Source organism: Cucurbita pepo, unplaced genomic scaffold (assembly GCF_002806865.2).
Source record: "Cucurbita pepo subsp. pepo cultivar mu-cu-16 unplaced genomic scaffold, ASM280686v2 Cp4.1_scaffold000281, whole genome shotgun sequence".
In the NCBI taxonomy this organism is placed as follows: domain Eukaryota; kingdom Viridiplantae; phylum Streptophyta; class Magnoliopsida; order Cucurbitales; family Cucurbitaceae; genus Cucurbita; species Cucurbita pepo.
In genome coordinates this window covers 51,125-69,702 of record NW_019646529.1, presented here as the reverse complement: position 1 = coordinate 69,702, position 18,578 = coordinate 51,125, and the positions used below count along the sequence as shown (strand labels likewise).

Sequence of the window (18,578 nt, the reverse complement as noted above, 5' to 3'; positions counted from 1 at the left end):
CCTCAATCGTCGCGTAGATCTTCACATAACGATCTCAAGAAATATCACGAAGAAGAAGATCATTGGTCCATCGCCTCCTCGTATCCTCTTTTCGACAACTACCATATAGAATCGACTCTTTGTTCTGTATAATGCTTAGTTTATTCATATGATCAAATTTTGTTATCCTTAGCTCGTTCATAGCACCATTGCATCCGTTCAACAACTCAAATCTAAAGTAACTATCGGAACGGCTCCCACGTTTAGATCGGCTAAACGTGCTGATAAAAGGAAGGAGGTACCGACTTGTTTTATGAACTAAGACATCGTGATTATCTGTTTGCTTATGAAATTATATTTTTTGTGCAGTACTATAATAAGTTGGAGGAGAAACAAAAAGCCATGGAGGCAGAGAGAATCCAATACGAAGCCCGAATTAAGGTACTTTCGGATGGCATTCGCGTAATCATCGAACGATCATCTTGGTTTCGTCTTTGATTTACTGCTTTAAAATGGTTTCAGGAAGAGCAAGAAGCAGCAATCAAGCAGCTTAGGAAGGGATTAGTGATCAAAGCAAAACCAGTGCCCAACTTCTATTATGAAGGACCACCACCTAAGGTTGAACTCAAAAAGGTCAGCAATCAAAACTATATACTGAAATGATCATTCCTGTCTTAGGCTGTATAAGTCGCTAAACGGTAATCCGGGATGCCCTTACGGGAAGCACACTTCAAGAAGCATGTTATGTTAGGAATCACGAACCTTCACAATAGTATGATATTGTCCATTTTGAGCATAAACTCTCGTGGGTTTGCTTTTGGTTTCCCCGAAAGGTCTCATATCAATGGAGATAGTATTCATACTTATAAACCCGTGATCTTCCCCTTAATTAGCCAATGTGAGACTCATCTTCCAACAATCCTCCCTTTGAGGTCTGTGGAGCCTTTGAACAACTTCCCCTTAATCGAGGCTCGACTCCCTCTCTGGAGCCCTTGAACAAAGTACATCATTTGTTTGACACTTGAGTCACCTTTGACTACATCTTCGAGACTCACAACTTCTTTGTTCGAACTTGAGGATTCTATTGACGTTGCTAAGTTAAGAGCATGACTTTGATACCATATTAGGAACCACGACTCTCCACAATGGTATGATATTGTTCACTTTGAGCATAAGCTCTCGTGGCTTTGCTTTTGGTTTCTCCAAAAGGCCTCATAGTATTCGTACTTATAAACCCATGATTTTTCCCTTAATTAACCAATGTGGAACTCCTCTCCCAAGAATCCTCCCTTCGAACAAGGTACATCATAAAGCCTCCATTGAGGTTCTGTGGAGCCCTCGAACAGCCTCCCCTTAATCGAGGCTTAACTCCTTTTCTGGAGCCCTTGAACAAATTACACCCCTTTTCGACACTTGAGTCACTTTTAACTACACCTTTGAGGCTCGCAGCTTCTTTGTTCGACACTTGAGAATTCTATTGATGTAGCTAAGTTAAGGGCATGACTCTAATACCATATTAGGAACCACGACTCTCCACAATGGTATGATATTGTCCACTTTGAGCATAAGTTCTACTGGTTTTGCTTTAAGTTTCCCCAAAAGGCCTCAGGTTTCTTTATGATGTAAAATTTTAACTAGAATCTTATGGCAGCAACCATTAACTCGACCAAAGTCTCCAAATCTAACTCGAAGGAAAAGCTGCAGTGACGTGACCAACTTAAACCTAGAGGAGAAAGGAAAAGTATGCACACGAGCACATCGCCATGGCTTCGGTATTCACAGATCGGAATCAGCTAACAGCATAGCCCGCAAAAGTAAAACGCAAGCCAATGGGCAATGCCAGCACAGTGAATCTTTTAAACATAGAAATCATGCGAAGCACGACAATGAGACAAGTAAAATGAGCTCTGCAACGACCGATCCACACGAAACTAATGTAGATATCCCGATTCAGTCGTGAACGTCTACATTTTCCCTAATGTGAGCTAAGGGAAAGAAAAAATGATGGGTTGAGGAGCAAAGAAAATAGCTTGTTTTCTTACATCTAATCACTTGACTGAGTGAGTGAGCTGAGCTGAGCTGAGCTGAAATGTATATGTTTTTTTCCCATTTTTTCTGAAAGTTTAATGATTTTACGACATATGAGAGAGATCATTGTGTATTACATGATACAGTGAAGTTAGAGAATGATTTTCTATGGCTTTTTTGGGTTTGTTTTCTACTTTTCATTGGAATTGATCTGTATTTTGATGTTCTTGAGATGATCATTGACAAAGTTTCAAATTATACGATTTTCATTCTCTAACTTTGAGCCATTTTGGTTGAAGTTTTGATGGTTATCCGCTTAAAATGTTGTATTATTTTTGTTTCGAGTTCAATCCCATGTGGGGTTGGCTCGATTTCCTTTCCTATCTAGATTAGCCTTGTTCGTGTGGGAAGGCGGTTGATGAGGATTAGGTAGTCACATAGTTTCATTATGGTCGGAGACGATGCGTTTTAGCATTGTACTTGTTGAATTCTCCACCTGTAGCAGCATTTAAGTAATGTTCTTTGATTTCACCGTGTTTCAGCATGTGATTTATAAATGGCTTTTGCATGAACTAGAATACCGTCTCTCTAACGCATAAATGGTTGGAGAGGTCAGATCTGAAGTGGGTAGTAAGACAGTTCTCTGTTTTATAACATGACTTTGCTTAGGTAACATTGTGTCTAGTGTGATAACTCAAGCTCATCGTTATCAAATATTGTCTTGTTTGGATCTTCCTTTTCAGGGTTCCCTAAAGATTTTCAAAACGTGTCTGTTACGAGAGATTTTCACACCCTTGTAACGAATGTTTCGTTCTCCTCCCCAACCGAGGTAGGATCTCACAAAACGTCGCAGAAATTCATGCTTCCCTCACCTTTACTCGACACATATGTTTTCAGCTATTCCAATATATTCATCTATGATCATAGTTAGATCCACACAAAGATTTTGCACACATAATTGATCTTACTGTAAAGATTTTGAAGAATCGTGAAACAACTCATTACATAATCAATAATAGCTTGAGCTATCATCTGAATAAAAAAAAAATGCTTCTTTTTATATTTCATTAATATTTTTATGATATAATAGAAATGTCGATTCATCTCTTATGTCGATATCAAACCCATAAACATACCGCTTATTAATTGGGCATGCATATGAAGATTTAAAAATTTTAAAACCTTGATCATAATTTTATATGAAATGGGTTCTATAAAATTTGTGTTAAAATGTTATGATTAGAGATTAAATCAGTAATTGAATCATCATTTTGAAGTTTGTAGGAACCAATGGTGACTAAATGGCGCGCAGCGGTGTGGAAATGGGGATTATTGAAGCCGTCTCCTCCTCTCATCCACTCGTTCCCCTCCAAAGATCATGTCTCCCTTCACTCATTCCATTTCCTCGTCCCTCATTCTTCAACCCTTCAAAATCCCTAAACCTTCGATCTTCTCCGCGAAGCCCCGCAGAAATTTCACTCTGATTGTAACATGTGATTCCCAATCCAAATCCAGAAAACCCGCCATGGATGGCCGCAAACCCACCTCCAAATTCCGTCGAAAATCTTCATACGGTACCTCAAGAAGGTCGATTCTGAAGAAGACTTTCAGTCAGGAGCAAGTGACCTTCACTTCTGCTCTCTCCGATGACCCCCTTATTGCTATTATCGGCGGCGGCATGGCCGGAATAATGTGCGCTCTGAGTTTGGAGAAAAGGGGTGTTCGATCCACCGTCTTCGACACGGTTGGTTATTACTTGGAAATTCTTTCATGTTTGAAATTTTCTCTAGTTTTGACAGATTATATACATGACTGCATCTGTTTCATGTTGTCCAGCATGATTGATTGAATTAGTTCTTGTAGTCTACATTTAACCATTATATTGTATTCATAATGAGAAATTTCTCGTTCATTAAGTTAAACAAACTCAGAGAGAGATAGAAGTAGGTATCTCAGAAGTTGGATATTGCAATTGAAAACTCATTGATAGGCGTTCTAGTGAATGGACTTGGATGCATCTTTTGAACCCCCTCTCATGGTAGTTGAAGATTGACAAACATTGGTAATCTAGGAGGGCTCATTTCAATTTTTCGTGTTTATCGCAGGGTGTTCATGGGTTGGGAGGAAGAATGGGGACCAGAAGTCTTGGTCCTGAGCCCCTAATCTTTGATCATGCGGCTCAGTTCTTTACAGTGACTGATAGCCAGTTTGCTCAGCTGGTGGATGGTTGGTTGGGTGCAGGTCTAGTTAAAGAGTGGAAGGGCGCTGTTGGAGAGCTTGAACTCGGTGGTCGGTTTGTTCCATTGTCTTCCTGTCCAAGGTATATTGGTACGAACGGGATGCGGCCGCTTGCTGACTCGTTGCTGTCTCAGGTGATTGAATTTTGCTTCTCTTTGGTTTAGTTTTTAGGATAGATCAAAGAATGGATAATATGGAAACAGCAAAGATTTATGCACGTAACTCTTTAGATTCCATGGTTTGATTATAGTTGAATGGTTTGCTGTTGTTTGGTATCCTACACTTCTTAAGTTTAGCATTTTTCCCCTTTGTTTTTCCTCTAACTTCTCTACTTCTTCTACTATTTGGCTTTTGTTGCTAGACTTCTATGATTAATGTGATGCGGCCCTGCTGGATAAGTAAGCTGGAGCCATTTAATGGAATGTGGCACTTAAGTGAGAATGGAAAACCTTGCGGGCACTTTGATGCTGTTGTTATTGCACACAATGGTAAGCGGATGGCTCTTTCTTTCCTTTAGAGCATGAACACTCCAATTCTTTTTGGTTTTTGATGGTTGCTAGGTGGTTTGATTAAATGTTAGCGTTCGCTACCAAAACACGAATTTATGACGCAGGATGTTTATGTCATAGCTCAAGCCCACTGCTAGTAGATATTGTCATCTTTGGGCTTTCCCTTTTGGACTTCCTGTTAAGGTTTTTAAAATGTGTCTGCTAGGGAGAGGTTTTCACACGTTTATAAAGAATGTTTTGTTCTCCTCCCCAACTGATGTGAATCTCACAATCCACTCCTCTTCGGCAATATGAGACCCCCTAATCCCCCCCCCTTCGGATCCCAGCATCCTTGCTGGCACACCACCTCGTGTCCACCCCCTTCGAGGCTCAACGTCCTTGCTAGTACACCACTCGGTTGTAAGGACCCTGGGATCCAAAGGGAGGTGGATTGGGGGGTCTGACATTGATTAGAGAAGGGAACGAGTGCCAACAAAGACATCGGGCTTGAAGGAGGTGGATTGTAAGACTCACATCAGTTGGGGAGGAGAACGAAGCATTCTTTATAAGGGTGTGGAAACCTTCCTTAGTTGACGCGTTTTAAAAACCTTGAGGGGAAGTCCAAAAGGGAAAGTACAAAGAGGACAATATCTGCTAGCGGTGGGCTTGGGCTGTGATATATTATTACGGTCCGGCTGCAATCTTGATCAACATCTTATTTTTTCTGTTTCTTTACAATTGATTATAAGAACTTTGTCTTTAAGAATGATTAGTTTTTGAAAAGTTTGGTAATGTTGGCAGGCAAATGTGCTAATAGGCTGCTTGCAACATCTGGCTTGCCTCTGATTGCTAGACAAATGAAGGTGCAAGTTTTGATAATCTTTCCAGCTTATTTAGTTTATTGATGAACAATAAGTACTTACAGACTCCTTATTTAATCATGTCTATTCTGTGTTTGTAGAGGCTAGAATTGAGTTCTATATGGGCCCTCCTTGCAGCATTTGAGGACCCTCTTCCTTTCACAGATGCTGCAGCTACACCATTTGAAGGAGCTTTTGTAAAAGGGGTTGATTCCATCTCATGGATGGCAAACAATAACAAGAAGTTCATGAACTTTCAGAAAGACGGGCCCCACTGTTGGACCTTTCTGAGTACTGCTGCATATGGGAAACAGAACAAGGTTCCACAGGTTGGCTTTCACCTGGCTATAAGGCTTGCCAACTCTTGCACATTACCTACATTCTTATCAAATGCTTCTTTTTTCTTTTTAATTATTAGTAATCTCTAATAACATTGCCATGATTATAGTCATCAACGGGTTGGTATTTTGGGGGCTCCGGATAGAACTTGGAGGAGAATGGAGCATTCTTTCTAGAAAATGGACTCTATATATGAAGAGAAAGTGTGAGATCCCCCGCATTGGTTGGAGAGGGGAACGAAACATTTCTTATAAGGGAGTGGAAACCTCTCCCTAACAGACGTGTTTTAAAAACCTTGAAGGGAAGCCCGAAAGGGAAAGCCCAAAGAGGGCGATATCCGCTAGCGGTGGGTTTGGGCTGTTACAAATGGTATCAGAGCCAGACACCGGGCGGTGTGCCAACGAGGACGCTAGGCTCTTAACGGGGGTGGATTGTGAGATCTCACATCGGTTGGAGAGGGGAACAAAGCATTCCTTATAAGGGTGTGGAAATCTCTCCCTAGCATATGCGTTTTAAAAACCTTGAGGGGAAGCCCGAAAGGGAAAACTCAAAGAGGACAAGATCTGCTAGCGGTGGGCTTAGGCTGTTACAGAAAGAGTTCCTTTAAGTCCATTTTTTGAGTTGACATTCGATATTTGTGTGTTCATTGCCTTTTTTGAAGCAACTTACCTCAACTCTTTTCTTTTTTCTTTTTTTTTTTTGGTTAAAATACTGATGGATATCAACTATGATGTTCTGTTAGGAGAATATCCCAACTTCTACTGCTGAGAAAGTAAAGAAAAACATGCTTGAGGGTGTTGAAGCTGCCCTGGGATTGTCGAAAGGGTCGCTGCCAAAACCCGTTTACACCCGAGTTCAGCTATGGTAATTGGCAAAAACATAATCCACATGTAAACCAGACCGTTATTTGCTTTCTTTTATCGAGTTAAGCACGTGAGATTGGAGATTATGCTTAAGTTGTCACACGTGAACCATCGTGATCGCTTAAAAAATGGTTAATAGCTAATGTAGGTTCTCTATACAGGGGTGCAGCACTTCCTACTAATTCACCTAGTATTCCATGCATCTTTGATCCTCAAGGAAGAGCTGGTATCTGTGGTGATTGGCTACTGGGTTCAAATATAGAATCAGCAGCCCTAAGTGGGATAGCTCTTGGAAACCATGTAAGCTTCTTGAGTGTTCTTCATTTGTAATATTGCTTATTGTTTTTCCATGACTATCATTACGCTCCGAACAACATCCGAATCCGTGGCTTGCTATGCATTATATTTAACCAAAAACGGGATGTCATTGTAGATTGCGGATTACTTCCAAAGTGGCAGCGAACGTTCCGAAGAATTCGCCGTTGGTTTACATAACGAGTTTCAACCCATTGGAGGACATGATATTGGACAATTTCCAGGTTTGGGAACTGAAAAGCAGGCAGAAAGTACACTTGCATTTCAGCTCACCACTTGAATTTGTCCTTGCTCGACTCACGTAGTGTAGACCGTAACTCTGGTACGTATAATCTTCAATTCACAAGTCGTACAAACAAGTACAAGCTGTTGTTTTTTAACTTTCAGATTGGTTAGTCGTTCGAAAACATAAACGTTGCGAATAGACGTTGAATGATGATATGATGTACTCGAAATTCTTTCTCAACTTTGCTTTTGTTAGTGTTTGCAGAACTACAGCAGGGATGGATCTGTCGTCTCTGTCGATATTTTTGAAGAAACTCGAAATAGTAAGATGCAGAACCGAGGTGACTCAACGACTCCCCCCTGAGATCCATCGCAAGCAAATCATTAGTATGCCTTTCTTTTCAAAAACTCCTAGAATATGAGATCAGTACAATATATAAGAATATAGGATTAGATCTCGTTCTATTTTGGTCTTTAAACTTTCAAACACGTTGGTTTAGTTTTGAATTTTTCGTAAATAGCTACTTTAGTCATTTTCTTCCTTTACTCGATCGGTAAAATGTTCATGTAGGAGGGTCGAGTTTCAAATTTAGAAACAAATTGAAATTTGGGCTAATTCATGAGTTGAATGGCAGAGATTGAAGTTTGAAGGGCATGAAGATGGCGTCATTTTTTTAGGGGATAAGCAGAGAAGATGTTGGCTATATGGCTCCCTAAGTTACTCCCTCTTCTTTGGGTATGGAATCTGATACTTAATCACTATACAAACTTTCCTTCTCTCAATTTTTGCTTTACATTTTGAATTTCAATCATCAAACCCCAAACCTAAAAGCTTCAATTTTTTTAACTTTATCAAGAATTTCCTGATTCTAACCGGAGAGATGTCCAGTCAATAGGACAAATCGTGGTCTTCTAACCGGAGAGATGTCTATGTCCATAGGACGAATCGTGGTCTTTTGACCGGAGAGATATCTATGTCCATAGGATGAATCGTGGTCTTCTGACCGAAGAGATGTCTATGTCCATAGGACGAATCGTGATCTTCTGACCGAAGAGATGTCCATGTCCATAGGACGAGTCGTCATCTGAGCTACTTGTTTCAATCTCTATTTTCGTAAAATTTTCTATTCATTTTTAGGACCGAAATTTCTTGGAGTAAATTTGCATGACCATACATTCCTTTTCCTCATATCTTTTTGTTGTTTTTTATTTTAAGAATTTTTTTAAAAAGGTAAAATATTCTAATAAATTCAATAATAATTTACTACTTTTCCAACACGGAATAAAAGTTAAATATATTTCAATAGTGTAAATATATATATATATATATTTAATTTGGAGGCTCCCTCCATTTTCTATTAATTTAAGTAGTTACGAACATCTAATTTTAAAAAATAATCATATAAAAAAACAGCTATTTAATAAAATGATAATAACCGAAAATGAGCTATTAATTTAATTATTGAAAATAAATTAAAATTTTACTGTATTGTTAACGGCAGTCTCGATGTTAAAGCAAAAAAAAAATATATGAAAAAATTATTTATTTACAAAAAAGAAAAGAAAAATCATTTTAATAAGGCTCCAAAAGTGTAGGACTTTGGTAAAGCAATTTAAATCCTACGTGGATTGTAATCGCGTGCGACGCACGTGAGTCATCCAGATATCAAAACGGCGTTACAGAGAAGAACAAACGCCTCACAATACGGGAAATCCGCCATTGAAGCAAACCTTCGAAGCTTTGACGCTCATCTCTAGAATAAACCAATCAGAATCCCAAGCTAAACAAATATAGAAGAGAGATAATCACTGTATTTGGAGAACAGATCGGAAGATTTGATTTGATAAACCCTTGAAATTTATCAAACTGGAAATTTCAATAAAAATAGTGTATAGCAACGATTGCATCTCATGTTCCTAATTTACATCGCTACGAACTAGTAGTAAGTAACAAACAAACCCTAGAATTTAATCAAAAACCCTAACAATTCATTTCTTGACTTTCCTTGCCTGGACTTTCCTCGCCGGAGACTTTACAGTCTTTGGCTTCTTCGCCGCTACCTTCTTCGCCTTCGCCGCCGGTGCAGCTTTCTTTCCTGGCGAAGTTCGTGACAGTGTTTTCGCAACTTTAGCTGGCTTAGCAGCAGGCTTAGGCTTCGGAGCGACCTTCTTAACCTTTTCTGCCGCCTTACGCTTGGCTGGAGCGACGGCCTTTGGTTTCGCGACGACCTTCGATTTAGCGGCTGCCTTTGGCTTCGCAACGACCTTTGGCTTAGGTTTCACAGCAGTTTTAGCCTTCGGTTTAGCGACGGCGGCCTTCTTTACGCTTACAGCCGCCTTGAGTTTAGAGCTTGCTGGCTTCTTGGCGACAACTGGCGCTGCTGCAGCTTTCGAGCGCGCTGATGGAAGTTTGTAGGAGTTCTTGACCTTAACGAGTTTATCAGCGGCGACTAGCTTCTTCAGATGAACGAGCAAGAGCTTCCTGAAATTGGACGGCAATTGTTTGTGCTTCTCTTCGCTGAATTTCGTAATGGCGTACTGACTCGAGCCGGTCCTCTCCTTCAGCGACACAATCGCTTCGCTAATCATCTGTAGAACAATTTCAAAATTCGATCAGATCAGAACGTAGAAATAGAATAAACAAACATTATCGATCAACACAGAGATCAATTTCTCATACCTCAAAGAAAGGAGGATGAGTCGGCGAAGATCTGGTCCTCTTCGCACCAGATGGTTTCTTAGCCTTCGAAGCTTTAGAAGCCGCAGCTTTCTTCGACTTCGAATCGTTCTCCGCTGGCTGCGCCACGACAGCCACGGTGGCGGGAGCATCGGAGGAGGCAACAGGATCAGCGGCGGAAGACATTATTGGAATCGATAAATAGCTTGAACTCGAAACGTTAGCTAAAGAGCGAGAGAAAGAGGAATCGATTTTAGAGAGAGAAAACTCGATGAGGAGAGAGATGGTTGGGGGCAGTTTATATAATCAAATGGAGTCATGCTACTGCGATATGATTGGTCCAAATACTTTCGACGCGGATCGAGATCCTAGTGGAAATTTAAATATAAGCCGTTAGATCTAGGATTTAATCCACGGTGGAAAATGAAAGTAGGGGTTAAGAATGGATATGGATGAGCAAGTTCAATATGAAAATGGGAGTTTTTTTATGTGTTTTTCACTTGACTTCTTAAGGCCATAACTCGTTCAATACTTGATGAATTTTAGTGATCTTGAGATGGTTTTGTAGCTTAGAATCTAAGCTTTCAAATGAATGTAATTTCAAGTTGTTCGGTGCCCTATATCAAAAGTAATTGAGTTTCTCGTGAATACTGGTTGAAATTAGGGTTTTTTCAACATATTTCGCGTTATCAGTTGATTTGAATACAAAATTTGAAATTCATCGTCTAATTTTCTTTCAATATCTTAACTACCTTCTCGATCCTTCAAGTGGTCTAAAAATTGAAAGTTTTTATCAACGTTAGATGTGAAATTTTTAAACTCAAACTCTATCAAAGTTGCACACGTTAATAGTGGATAATATTTAGTATTAACGAGCGTCAACTTTATTGAAAGTAAACATGTAATAATAAAGCGAAACAATCGATTTTTTTTCTTTGCTCGCCTCTCTCGGTGAAAAGTATTGCGCCAACGTACACGTTGGTTGGTTATTTTTAAGAACTTCAAAATGATTTGTATAGTCGAATCACTTACCTAATTGGATGATAACATTACGTAATAGGGATTGAGTGTTCGAAAGAAAAGACGTTACTATTTTTGTAGCGTTTCAGCGCTACCTCAAGTATTCTAAATCGAAGACTTGCATTCGACACTAGACACAATATTACTAATACTAGAATATTCTTCTTTAAAAACATTGCAATTCAACTAGTTTTTCGGTAAGGTGAACGTTTGATTCATAGTTGTGGTTCTTAGAAGTTAAGATAACCATTATAACAATTTCTCGAAGTGTGATTCGTAGCATAAGGTCATAATCATTCGTAAAACATAGTAAAAACGATGATCGTAGAACATTGAACAACATGGTATCAAGATCCGTGCAAATCAATATAGTAGAAACGATGATTGTAGAACATTACACTTGTTGAATGAGAGATTTACCAATACTAATACCATCTGAAAAAGGGAAAAATAAAGTCTGATGGTAGAACATTGAACAACATGGTATCAAGATCCGTGCAAATCAATACAGTAGAAACGATGATTGTAGAACATTACACTCGTGGAATGAGAGATTTACAAATACTAATATCATCTGAAAAAGGGAAAAACAAAGTATCATAGAACATTGAACAACATGGTAACAAAATCCGTGCAAATCAATATAGTAGCAACGATGATTGTAGAACATTAGCACCCGTGGAATGAGAAATTTACCAATACTAATACCATCTGAAAAAGGGAAAAACAAAGTCTGATATCAAGAGCATTAACAGGTCCATTGCTCGACGAGAGTACAACCTAAATTACCAATACTAATACCATTTAAAAAAAAGGAAAAAACTAAACCTGATATCGAGAGCATTAACAGGTCCATTGCTCGACGAGGTACAACCCAAATTAGGAAATATACACATCAATGGCAATGATCATTCCAGCCCCTAATATCTTAACATCTAATCAGCAACATTCGAAGGATGCAGAAAGAAAAACCCACTTAAGAGAAATGAAAAACTAACTTGATCATCTGAGACAGCTCCTAGAAGATAGTTTGTGCACGTACCTGTTCTTTGCAAAGAGCTAAAATATTCTGTGAGTATAACTTTATCATAAGGAACAGGCAGCAGGCTGAATTTGAGTCTGATCAAGTTTGTTGTGTGTGAATTACAGATTCCAATGAAAACATCCAGACACACCCAATAGCTAATACCAACATAAATACAACGCTCCCTCAAGTTCAACATGCTTGAACTACTATGGTTTTTGTTTGTTCACTGGTTAGGCACCTTGTTCAGGGGGCACAGGAACGATGTCGAAGAGGTTTTCGCGCATTATCGTCCTTGTGGATGGAGAAGTTGAGAGAAGATTGCAGTACTATTTTGTTCACTGGATTGAAGTGAGTCTTGGTCATTTCCAAGGTCGAGGTTGTTGTAATGTGCAGCCATGTTTTCGTTTATGTGGCTATCTTCATCATTTATCCTCGAACTATGACTCGAGCCACCGCCATTGGCACTTTCATGAAGTTGGAAAGCAAATTCAAGGTTCCACAATACATCGCCCATAGACGGTCGCTCGGCTCCATGATCATTCAGGCATTTCTCAGCTATATCTGCAAACTTGTTCAAGCTTTCAGGGGTGATTTTACCTTTGAGGTGAGGGTCGATGAGATCCTCAAGAACTCCTTTTCGTTTGCAGTGCAACGCCCATTCCGCAAGACTAACCTGTTCCCTTGGCAGGCTTGGATTTAGAGCAGGCCTTGCACACAACACTTCAAACAGGACAACCCCAAAAGAATAGATATCAGATTTTTCAGTCAGTTGTTGCCTCCGGAAGTACTCTGGATCTAAGTAGCCAAAGCTACCCTTAACTACCGTGCTAACATGACCATGAGCCATGTCCGGACCAGTTTTCGAGAGCCCGAAATCGGAAACCTTTGCAACCCAGTTTTCATCCAAGAGAATGTTGGTAGTTTTAACATCTCTATGAATGATGGTGTACTGCCCTCCTGTGTGAAGGTAGTGAAGTCCTCTAGCTGCTCCAATACAAATCTCCAGCCTTTGCTTCCATGAGAGACGAGTTTTGTTGTTGGTCTTATACAGATGCTCCCTCATAGTTCCCAAACCCATGTAATCATAAACTAAACACATCTCATTGTCTTCATCACAAAAACCAATCAAGGATACCAAGTGCTTGTGTCTCAGCTTCGAAAGCAAATCGATTTCCGTAAGGAACTCGTGAACTCCTTGTTCTGATGACGGGTTCGACCTTTTAATAGCAACTTTTGTTCCTCCATCAATCACTCCCTTGTACACCTTCCCAAATCCTCCAACCCCAATCACATTAGATTCACTAAAGTTCTTGGTAGCATGTAAAATCTCTGGAAGCGAGAAATGCCGAGCCAAACCTTGAGCCAAATTGCTTGCAGTACTCTTCCCCGACACCGTTGATTTGCTCCCAGTCGAATGTGAGTTCCCATAGATCGGTAACCAGCTAGTTGTATGTGGATCAGTCCTTGACCTTCCGTTCTTCCTATAGTAAACTGCAAAGCAAATTGCAATCACAACAAAAACTGCAGCCGCCCCTGCAGCCCCACCAATGACTTCAGCACTGTTGCTCTTTGCTTCAAAATTTCTCTCTGTTTGACTCTCAATCTTCATCCTAAAGGCTGAGGGTTGAGGGTTCTTCCCTGCCAAGTTCTTACCGGATTCAAGCTTGAATATCTCGGCCCCATTCAACATAGCATCCGCATATTCAGGCCCATCCGACAGCCTAGGATGCAATGCCAGCTGAATCTGTTGCATTGATGGTGCTTCTGGAGAAAACACAACATAATCCCTGAATTTAGGAACCCCCGCGGCACCTGCCCAAGCTATCACATCGATCCCGTTCACATCTGCAGTTTGATTGTTAATGAACACATCAAACACCACCTGATTTGGCTTACTCATATACAGATCACAGAAATGTAACCTCACAAGATACATGAACCCGGGATCAATATTAGGAAACAACCATGTCAGATTGAAATTCACATTCACACCATTTAATGTACCCATTGATCTCAATGACCTGTAAAGTTCTACAGGTGCAATATACTTCGGCATATCTCTATAATGAATCACCAAACTTTTGGAAGCTTCAACTGTAACGCCCTCAGAAGCACCATAAAGATAAGGAAAGTCATCATACCATGCTCTACTCAGGCCGGAATCATTCGCTGGAGAAATATAGCTCCCGCCGACATTCAATCTTACCATCGTCTGCATACTCGACGGGGCCAAATCCATGATGCGGTCCCCTACACCCACCATTCTAGCCTTCCCATAGATCTCCGGCATTTGAATCAATTCAATCCCATTAACAAAGGCAAATCCAGAAACAGGCGTGAATGTCAAACTCAGGGATTCAGATTCGGAAGCCGCGAGTGAAAATTCGCGAACAATGTAGGCCTGAGTGAAGGCCTGACATGTGAGATAAGCACTGAAATTCTTCACAAGGATCAAATCATTCACAACGACGGTGAAATAAGAACTTGCAGAATCATGAGGGCCGTATGTGGAAGGGTAAAAATGGAGTCGAAGCCAGTAGCGATTACCAGGTTTGATCAGAAATTTATAAGCCGTCACTGCCGTAAACACCCTAGCCTCCATGTACGGAACCTGCGAAGTCATGGACGGATCTTGAAATCCAGCAGGTGCGGCTAGGGTATTTTTGCCGTCGAGGAATTTGGAATCGGAGGTCCATTTTCGGCCATTATCATCCGTGGCCTCATCATTAGAACCACAATTCAACAACAATGCCTGATCGGAAGCCACAACAGAAACAGAGTGAAAGCCATTAAATAGCCCGAGCAAGACGAAGAAGAGAGAAAACATCACATAGGTATTGACATTCATATGTGCATAATATCTTCGGCGTACAGGAAAATAAATTGACCAAGAAAACAAAAAGGGAAAGAAATCGAAAGAAGAAAGAAGGGGAAAAATGGAGGAAAACCCTTCTTCCCTGCACGCCAGAGGAAAAGAATGACCCAATGGGTTCGCTAGTTTAGGTTTCTTCTACAGGAATCTTAACCTAACACATCTCTAATCAACAATGGAGGAGGTGCTTTAATGGCATAAGGGAGATCGTTGGGTTGAAGGAGGCATCAAGAAGTTCTTTGAAACAGACGGAGCCAACGGAATCCAGCTATTTTTGGATTCTTACAGAAACTTTTCAGTTTGGAGGAAAGGGGTTTTAATCTCAGAAAGAAAGAACATCGCGGGAAATGAAAATCTTCGCCGGATCGTCTTCTTCCATCGTCGTCCTCATCGTGCAGAAATAGGGTTTCTGTTCTGTTCCTGCTTTCTCTCTCTCCTCTCTCTCTCTAAACCGCGTGAACTGTTACAAACAAACGGGAAATTTGAATTTGGCTATATATATAGCATTATTATGGAGTTTTTTTTTTCTTTCTATTTTTATTTTATAGCTCTAAAGGTTAAATTATACCAAATAATTATTAATTTGTCCTTTTTATTTTATTTTATTTTAATCCTTAAATTTATATCCATTATCATTTTAAATGTGGATATTTAATTTTTCATCGTTATAAATTTTAAATTAAAAAAATTAATCAAAATATAAGTATGCTTGTAATCTATAAATTAAAAAGAAAATAGAAAATAGAAAATAGAAAAAATATTAATTATTCTGGTCACCAAAATTCGAAGCAAACCCGTCTCTAACACGTTTGAAAATCTTATTTTGCTACGATTGAGGTTTGATTCAAGGTCGATCAAATCTCGTTGGCTGGTTGGTTGGTTGCCATTTGTTCTTACCAGTCGATTGTGGTCGGTTTCGATTATACATCAAATCATTATTGTCGTTGACGTTACAAAAATACGATAAATTTTAAAAAAAATCAAATCTAACCGATAACTATGGAACAAATTGCAAGATAACGGTGAAAATTAAGTTTTTTTTTTTTTTTAGGATAGCTATAATAGCCCCAGGTGAGTTGATATTATCCATTGACTCATTACGTGTCGACCTCATGGTTTTTAAAATGTGTTTACGAGTGAGAGGTTTCCACACTCTTGTAAATGCTTCATTCCCCTTTCCAAACCATGTGGGGCCTCACAACCAACCACTGAGACCTCGCAACCAAACGCACCGCCTTGTATTTGGTTCTAATACCATCTGCAACAGTCAAGGCCCACTACTGGTAATATATGATTCGCTTTGGGACGTTACTGTATTGCTATCAGTCTCATCAAAAGTTAAAATTTCATTAAATAAAACGAGTTACTAATCTGTCAATACCCATTAGACGTAAAATTGAATGTTTAAGAACATATCAAACACAAAATTGTAAATTAAGGTACCGAGTTGAAATCTCATTCCAGCTCAGAATTTGTACGAGGAATTTAGCGACAGGAGATCAAAAAAACAGAGTGTCTCTCTCCATTTTTTTTTGTTCATCTCTTTGATTTTAAAAATGTGAGTTTAATAACGAATTATTAATGTTCTTCGACTCTCATAGCTCAACCAGAGAGCGGATTACTAACGTTTTTCCTTCTTGAACAAAGTTCTATGAGTAGTCCACAACTTTCGATTATCGAAAACGTCTTTAAAGTAATCACTCCCGACTCTTACGATACAAATTTGAAAGTCGGGAATAAATAGAAACTAATATCATAATTTATAAAAAAAGAAAAAAAAGAAAAAAAAGAAAAAACCGCGCAAGCCAGTGAATTCTACGAACTGCAGTACTGCTTTGTCGTCGTTAGAGTGACAATTTCTTCTTCTAGGGTTTTAGGAACCAATCTCAGAAGCCTACCTCAACATGGCTCCCGATGCTTCAGACGCTCTCGCAGGTTCTTCTAGCACCATCTTTTGTACCTGTTTCCCATTTTAATCTTCTTCTTTTTTCTGCTTATATGCTAACAATTTGTATAATGCAAAATCTTGTATTCTATCCAGTGAGGCAGATAGTTCAACAATTTCTCAACGCCTCTCGTACGGGAAACATTGATCTCATGAAGAGTAAGTTTTTTCATTATTCGAGTTCTTGTCAGCTTGAATTTGATTATTTTATGTTTCTTATAAAGTTTGTCGACTTCTTATGTAATGCTTTGTTATGTTCAATTAGATTTGGCTGCTAGGCTTGATGATGGGAAGGGATTGTCGGGAACTGTGGCTGACATTAAGGATGCTAATAAGCGAGGAGCACTTCATTTCGCGGCAAGAGAAGGAAAGACTGAGGTCTGCAAGTATCTGCTAGAGGAATTGAAGCTCGACGTTGATACAAGAGATGAAGATGGCAAGTTACTTATCCGTTATTTGTCTATTTGTTGGGGGAATTTGGGTTATGAGATAAGGAAATTGTGTTTTAGTCGTCAGAGTTGGCCATTGTTGAACTATAAATCTTCTTAAATCTTTTCTATTGCCTTTAATGTTCAACTCTTTAGGAATTTAATTGGCTTATGTATGATTATTAATTATAGGAATGCTGAAAATAATTTGATATTCCATTTTATGCCCATGATAGATTTTTTTATTTTATTGTCTTCACTTGCATATCGATGAAGTTGGATTCTAATTCGTGTTTTAGATGTACCTTTCGTGTTGTAGAATTAACTATATTTTGTTTAACAAAGAAAACAAGGTAATTAACTGAACTGCCAAGTTTGGTCTTGACGAAACAAGTTCCCAAAAAGAGTTCTTATTTGCAACTGGTACTGGTTTTGATGCTACACGTAGATTAGTTTGGAATCCATGTTAGCATTTGGATTTAGGTGGAGTGTATTGGTTTTTACTTGGTTGAGTACTTCATTACCATTAGACTTATCAAGGAGGCATCGTAGTTTGCATTTGACAAATAGAGGCAAGATGCAGGTTGAGAAATGTTTGACTGTTGAGCACGAGAAGATTAATTTGATATTCTAAATGCTCTCGTAATGAGTATAGGGTTTCTATTGGCTTTATCTGTGTCACTCTTGTATAATTATTTTTTTCTCGTACAATTCTTGTTGGCTTTTTGTAGAATGAAATTCAATAAAGGATGTAAATTATTTGTATGATCATATTGTTCACATCAAGAATTCAAGACGCTCTTCATTTTACTTAAAAAGGAAACCATGATGTCCTGTGTTTTTTTCTCCAAGTACTACAATGTTAGACCTCATTTGGAGTTTTACAGGTGAAACGCCACTTATTCATGCTGCTCGACAAGGACATACTGATACTGCAAGATACCTAATTGAGAGTGGTGCTAATCCTGCTATAGCAAGTGACTTGGGGGCCACAGCTCTTCATCATTCTGCAGGCATTGGTAAATTCATCTTTTAATCCTTCTTCTTTCTTCTCACGCCCCTACGTGTAGTGGGTTATAGGATTCTGTTGCAAGCATTTTGATTTGAGTAAGCAGTGGTTCCTAAATAGAAAAAAGTATTTGAGTAACAATAGAGTGTATTTCTGGAACCTAGTCCTGTCATTTTACATCTAATTCTTAGGTCTGGATATTAGAAGGGAATTATTTTTGTTTAATCATTGAACATCTTACATCTAGAATGTGTATCATGTGGCT

General features: G+C 39.2%; 5 protein-coding genes across 6 annotated transcripts; 3 read left to right on the top strand and 2 right to left on the bottom strand.

Annotated features, from left to right (window-relative positions):
* Positions 1 to 2,265, top strand: LOC111784843 (protein WVD2-like 2; the record flags this gene model as incomplete). Its single annotated transcript, XM_023665393.1, is given in 5 exon segments — positions 1 to 80; positions 184 to 277; positions 349 to 420; positions 502 to 612; positions 1,631 to 2,265. Coding segments are annotated over 5 exon segments (666 nt in total), but the record flags the coding sequence as incomplete, so codon positions are not given.
* A 1,019-nt stretch (positions 2,266 to 3,284) lies between these two features.
* Positions 3,285 to 8,166, top strand: LOC111784841 (renalase-like). 2 transcript variants are annotated; one of them, XM_023665390.1, is made up of 10 exons: positions 3,285 to 3,751; positions 4,113 to 4,379; positions 4,607 to 4,733; positions 5,535 to 5,596; positions 5,695 to 5,922; positions 6,675 to 6,796; positions 6,957 to 7,095; positions 7,229 to 7,432; positions 7,601 to 7,676; positions 7,971 to 8,166. In XM_023665390.1, the coding sequence occupies exons 1-8, from the start codon at positions 3,386 to 3,388 to the stop codon at positions 7,388 to 7,390; spliced, it is 1,473 nt and encodes a 490-aa protein (XP_023521158.1). In that variant the 5' UTR covers positions 3,285 to 3,385; the 3' UTR covers positions 7,391 to 7,432; positions 7,601 to 7,676; positions 7,971 to 8,166. The 2 variants fall into 2 exon arrangements, with proteins under 2 accessions (XP_023521158.1, XP_023521157.1); XM_023665389.1 differs by having other exon boundaries at positions 7,601 to 7,722; positions 7,971 to 8,159.
* A 983-nt stretch (positions 8,167 to 9,149) lies between these two features.
* Positions 9,150 to 10,281, bottom strand: LOC111784857 (histone H1-like). Its single transcript, XM_023665405.1, has 2 exons — positions 10,016 to 10,281; positions 9,150 to 9,924 (listed from the first exon to the last, which is right to left on the bottom strand). Exons 1-2 carry the CDS (start codon positions 10,196 to 10,198, stop codon positions 9,325 to 9,327), a joined length of 783 nt encoding a protein of 260 aa, XP_023521173.1. The 5' UTR covers positions 10,199 to 10,281; the 3' UTR covers positions 9,150 to 9,324.
* Positions 10,282 to 11,801: 1,520 nt separating this feature from the next.
* Positions 11,802 to 14,907, bottom strand: LOC111784847 (receptor-like protein kinase ANXUR2). The gene has a single exon (XM_023665396.1). The coding sequence runs from the start codon at positions 14,905 to 14,907 to the stop codon at positions 12,343 to 12,345; it is 2,565 nt and encodes an 854-aa protein (XP_023521164.1). The 3' UTR covers positions 11,802 to 12,342.
* A 1,809-nt stretch (positions 14,908 to 16,716) lies between these two features.
* On the top strand, positions 16,717 to 18,498 carry LOC111784844 (ankyrin repeat domain-containing protein 39-like). Its single transcript, XM_023665394.1, has 4 exons — positions 16,717 to 16,866; positions 16,973 to 17,035; positions 17,142 to 17,312; positions 18,192 to 18,498. The coding sequence occupies exons 1-4, from the start codon at positions 16,836 to 16,838 to the stop codon at positions 18,338 to 18,340; spliced, it is 414 nt and encodes a 137-aa protein (XP_023521162.1). The 5' UTR covers positions 16,717 to 16,835; the 3' UTR covers positions 18,341 to 18,498.
* The last annotated feature ends 80 nt before the right edge of the window (positions 18,499 to 18,578 follow it).